The following is a 5,875-nucleotide window of genomic DNA, read 5'->3' as shown; positions in this document are numbered from 1 at the left end:
GGTGGTGTTCACGTGGGTGTAGTGCCGGCGGCGTTGTCCGACGACTGACGATAGCCATCGAGCGAGGGAATCTCCGGCGACGTCTCTCTCTGTCGTCCTTCATCTCCTTCAGTTGGTGTTGATGTCGGAGTGGGAGAGGGGGGTGCTGTCAGGGGTGGTGGGCAGCGGAGAAGAGAAGAGAGAAGAAAAAAAAAATTGAAAACCGTTTTCAGAAGAGAAAACGAAAACGAGAAAACGACTTTTTTTTGTTTTCAGTTTTTCACAAAAAAACAAAAACGTTTTTGTTTTTGTTTTTTGAAAAATTTTGTGCCAAACACGTTTTTAGATGGCATTTTCATTTTTTAACTTCAAAAAACGTGAAAAATAAAAACGAAAATAAAAACAAACAGGCCCTCTGTGTTTTGTGTTATTTTTAGGCTCTTGAAAAGATGCATCTCTCTTCTATTCTAAACGTGCCTCTGTAAAGACTTTAATTTTTCTTTTACATTGCATCGACCTTCTTATAAGTTAAATGATCGTACCATGCACTTTCTGTTTGTCAAGAGTCCTCTGTTTCTCTCGTCTCCAGGGAAAACGACATGTCAAATCCAAGCCTTTCTGTCACGTCCCTATCCCCTTAGATACTTCCCTTCTTTCTTCAAAGATATATATATATATATAGACACACACACACTAGAACTGATTATAAACCAGATCAGCGAATCCTTGCTCTTTGAATTAGGGGAAGCAGATTTAGAAATACACAACACAAGATCATGGCTTTGCTTAGCTAGCTAGCTTAGCTTTAAATAAGCTCCTGAGCGTACTATTTTTCTGTCTGATGATCACTGATCATCAATAAAAACAAGACGTAACTTGTAAACAAACCAAAACCCTAAGCAAATTAAGGGAACTTTTGTTTTATGCTTTTAAATTTATAGTTTTGATTCTGTTAAAGTGTTTTTCTTTCACAAAAAATTTAAATTTTACATGTTAAAATTAAGAATCACTAATTTATACGCATGAATTAAATTGGTCTTTAAGTATTTATATATACACATATATAGCCTATTTAGCTTACAGTGTATGGAAATCTCTACTATAACTCTCTTCGTTGCCATACTCGTTAGAAATGATCACGACATGGTATGTAATAAAAGCTTATATTGTCCCAAAAAAAAAAAAAGATAAATGCTTATGGTTGTTTTATTAAATAAAGACTACTTTCACATGCATGTTGATATCCGGTTTGTTTTGTCTATATTATATGCACGGAAGGAAATGGGGGTGATGTAATGTGCATGTCCTTACTTTATGCAAGCAGTACTGCGGGGAACCAAAAAAAAAAAAAAAAAAAGCTATATACTTAAGAGGGGTATGTTTCTTTTCGTTGGATGTTATGTGCATGTCCTTACTTTATGCAAGCAGTACTGTGGGAAACCAAAAAAAAAAGCTATATACTTAAAAAAAAAAAAAAAATTTACTGTAGGCTACCCAAAAATAACCTAGGACAGGACTCTATTTTGTTCTAAATTTTGTTAATTTTATATACTTTTTTAGTTTGACATAGTGTAACCAGATCTGTTATTGAAAACGATGGTTGTAATACGGGGAAATCACCCTACCAACCATGTTAAACTGGTTGGACACATGAAAATTCATTAAATTATTATATATTAACAAAATAATAATACAGATAAATTAATCTAGGATAAGTCTAGCCCTATAATAATTAACATGCAGTAAGAAAAGTGTATATATTTATGTGATAATAATTTTTTTAAAAATGTACATTAGTTTACGATAAATAAATTTATTGTTGTTATACTTTTACAAAATAATATCGTATAGTTTACAAAATAAGATCGTAAAGAATACGCATGACATTTGTTAACAAATGTTAATGCTAGTACATATAAATTTGCCACTAACAGGTGTAAAAATAGCATATTTCATATGTTATTGTGATTTGTGTTCTAATACTAAATAAGATTTTAAATGTTGAATCTATATATATATATATTTTGCCAAATCATTAAGCTTTCTAAGTTGTAATTAAAAGTAAACTTTTAATCTATATAATTCAAAAATACTAATGATGTGATTGATTAAATAGAGAATTACTGAACTTACCATTAAAAGTGCATGAGTCTTAATTTGTACTTTTTACTTTTCATTAATACCTTTTTAACTAAAGTAAAAATCTAAACTCATGCACTCTAAAAGGTATTGTCTTCTTATCCCTTGATTAAATCTAATAGTAAATACATCAATCAATAACAACCGAATGCCAAAATTTAGCATATACTAATATATATTATGGTGCTAAATTTTTCACAAGTAGAACATAAACAAATTTAGTGGCAAGAATCGCATTAGTGATTTTCCTTATCAAATATCAAACTTAGCATTGGCATGCTAATTTGGCACGGTATTGAAGATGCTTTCACAACCTCTATATGCTATATGTAATAAAACTTTTTAAAACTTCAAAGTAACTAATAGTACCTAAATTAGATGAAGTTATCAATCAAAATGCTAAATATATTGTAAATATAAATGATAAGAAGTCATCAAAGAACAATAAATGATAAGTGTGCATTTATAAATAGAATAAAACAATTGAAAATTAATCATATTGAAATGTAATGTTATATAAGTACATTTATCCATAATTTCATCCAAGATAAAAAAAAAAATATCGATAGCAAAAGGAGCTTCTAGGGCATTCCAAAGTATGTGTAATACCTTCAAATTTTGTACAATATTGGGTATCAAGATATGGAGTTTGAGTAGTTTCTTATATAAATTTAGAATCAATAATGACTATGGGTGCGTTTGGAACTCGTTCCAAAATGATTTTATTTTTTGTATAAAAATGAAAATGAAAACGTCTTCATTTTCATTTTGGAATCATTTCTGAAAATGCGTTTGATAGTTTTATTCCGATATTGATTTCGGTTTAAAAAAAAATTGAAATTGTGTTTGGTGGTTTAATTTTAAAAACATGTAATAATATTTAAATTAAAATATATTAAATAAATAATAATATTAAATATATTAAATAAAATGTTTAAATGGGTGTGTTTAATATATTAAACACACCCATTTATGTCCTCTCGGCAAAGCAAGAGGAATCTCTGGAGAAGAGGGGGTAGCGAGGTCGAGGCGGGGGTGGTGGTGGTGGGCAGTCGGAGAAGAGTGGGGGGGAGAACGAAAGGAGAAAATGAAAAGGAAAATGAAAACGGATTTAATCCATTTTCAGAAAAAAGTGAGTTTTTGGGAAAAATTCAAAAACGTTTTTGTTTTTGGTTTTGGTACGGATCCTTCCCAAACGCATTTTCCTTCTCCGTTTCAATTTTTCCTCCTCGGAAAATGTAAAAAAACGAAAACGAAAATGAAAACAAACGGGCACGACATGTCGTTTGCAACTGTTGGTAAATCAGGAATGTTAGGTTAGGATTTGATTTTTGAATGATTTAGGAAAAACAAGTAATAGAATAAAATTCCTGATTATAAGGGATCCTAGAGTTAGCCGTGTATGCTCTTTTTTTCTATTTAAATGTGTGTTATTTTCTCTGGAATGAATAAGATGAATCAGAGAGTAATTCTCTCTTTCCTGCCTCTGTGATTTTCTATATGGTATCAGAGCCTAGGGCTCGATTATGAATTTTAAAGCCACCATGGTTGGCTCTGGTTCAGCCACTTCAAATGCCACTAGTGGTACGACTTCATCAGAGGCAGTTTCACAACCAATTCCGGCTGTTTCTTTCTCTGACCATTCCCTCAAATCACCATTCACAAATTGAATGGAAAGAATTACCTTTTCCTGCTGTTTCTTTCTCTGACCATTCCCTTCAAATCACCATTCAAAAATTGAATGGAAAGAATTACCTTGAGTGGTCTCAATTTGTACGTCTGGTGATCGACGGCAAAGGGAAACTCGGGCACCTGAATGGCGAAGTAAAACCGCCAGCCACCAATGATCCAAAATACAGACAGTGGCGTTCAGAAAATTCCTTGGTGACTGACTGGCTAATCAACTCGATGGACCCCGTTGTTGGAAAGCCCTTCATGTTCTTGCCGACAACTCGTGATGTCTGGGAGGCAGTCCGGGAAACTTATTCCGATTTGGACAACCACTCAGAATTGTTCGAATTAAACACTCGAATGTGGAAGATGCAGCAAGGTGACTGTGAGGTAACAGCCTACTATAATGATATGATGACAGTTTGGCAGGAATTGGATATGTTTGAAGATGAACAATGGGAAAATTCGAATGACAGTGCTCGGTACAAAAAGAAGATTGAGAGAGGCCGGGTATTTGTGTTCTTGGCTGATTTGAATAAAGAACTTGATGAGGTTTGAGGACGTATATTAGGGAAAAGACCCTTGCCAACGATAAGAGAAGTGTTTGCAGAAGTGCGTAGAGAAGAAGCACGGCGGCAAGTGATGTTGAAGAACATCGACGAACCAAAAATAGATGGCGAGGGATTTGCCCTTGTGGTTCGAGGCACAGATTCGGAAGGAGACAGGCGTGGAGGTAAGCAGATGCCTTGGTGTAACCATTGTAGGAAGGCGTGGCATACTCGGGAGAATTGTTGGAAACTACACGGGAAACCAACAAATTGGAAGAAAATACCCGGTAGTGACACTAAGTCAGGGGGAGATGTCCGCGCATTCCAAGCAAGCCGCATGGATCCAGAGCAGGAATCTCCATTAGCACCCCTTCCTTTATGTGCCATTTATGTGTGACATGTTGTTATTGATAAGGATTGCTTATGCCTCAAATAATACATGCATATTCATGGATCTGTCACTTTATGTGTGATGTTGTGTTGACACATTTTTTAGTTGGCAAAGTGACAAGTTGAAAAGAGACATCTGGTTGTTAGTCTCTATCATTGTTTTTGATCCATATATTAAAGTTGTCATCATGCTTGGATGAATCTCTAATGCCTGATTATGTATAATGATTGTATCTTGTTGATCCGTTATTATATATGATTGTTTTGGGTTTGTGTTTATTATGTGAGATTCTTAGTTGATGCTTATACTGTGATGAGTGAATGTTTGTTGTATGATTATGTCGTCCAAGTGGGAGATTGTTGAAATATTTTTATGTGGACTTCTATAATCATAATAATTAACTCTGTAATTAATTAAAGCATCTTATGGACAACTGTGTTAATGTGAATTAACACATGCATGTATGTTAAATATCGGTCCATAATGGGATGGACACATGTTTTATTAACTCGCTTGAGGCATATGAACTCCTTCTATCTCATAATATTTAGTCAGCCCATTGGACCATATATCCTCTCCAATGAATATTGGTTAAAAGTCCTTAGTGCCCAATTGGTTTGGTTTAAGAAAGGCAGCACCCTTTCTTTTGTTTTTGGTGTGCTTGTGGGGGCTTTTGGGGTGTGGCCGAACGATGGAGAGAGGGAGAGATAGGGAGGAGCTCAAGGCACCTCTTGCCATTCTTCATCATGTTTCCAAGTTCTCCATTGATTCTAGCCGCCCATTGGCGGATTCCGACGACCGTGGACGACGCCTTTCGCTGTCTACCGGAATAGGTAATCTTCCTAATGTATGCCTAAATCTCAAATAAGTTTTATGGTATTTTCATATTTATAGCTAGATTATTGTTTTTTGATCTTGTATAGATTGTGTTTAGATCTTTAAAATCTAGCAGCAAATGTATTATAATTTGAACTCGTATTACTTGTCAATGCATTTAGCATTTATCTTAGTTTTAATTTACGTCCACCATTCTGGTTCGGATTCTCATATCGTTAAGGTCATGGGAAATATATATATATATATATATATATATATATATGTGTATATTTGAGTTATGAGGGCCTTATTTTCATACATATACAAAAAG

The 5,875-nt window shown here is 34.1% G+C and overlaps 1 protein-coding gene across 1 annotated transcript; it reads left to right on the top strand.

The window, feature by feature from the left end:
- The first annotated feature begins 3,690 nt into the window (after positions 1–3,690).
- LOC112092526 lies at positions 3,691–4,347 on the top strand. The gene has a single exon (XM_024168953.1). It carries the CDS (start codon positions 3,691–3,693, stop codon positions 4,345–4,347), a length of 657 nt encoding a protein of 218 aa, XP_024024721.1.
- The last annotated feature ends 1,528 nt before the right edge of the window (positions 4,348–5,875 follow it).

Source organism: Morus notabilis, unplaced genomic scaffold (genome assembly GCF_000414095.1).
Source record: "Morus notabilis unplaced genomic scaffold, ASM41409v2 Scaffold1917, whole genome shotgun sequence".
NCBI classification, from domain to species: Eukaryota; Viridiplantae; Streptophyta; class Magnoliopsida; order Rosales; family Moraceae; genus Morus; species Morus notabilis.
This window is presented reverse-complemented; position numbering and strand designations above follow the sequence as displayed.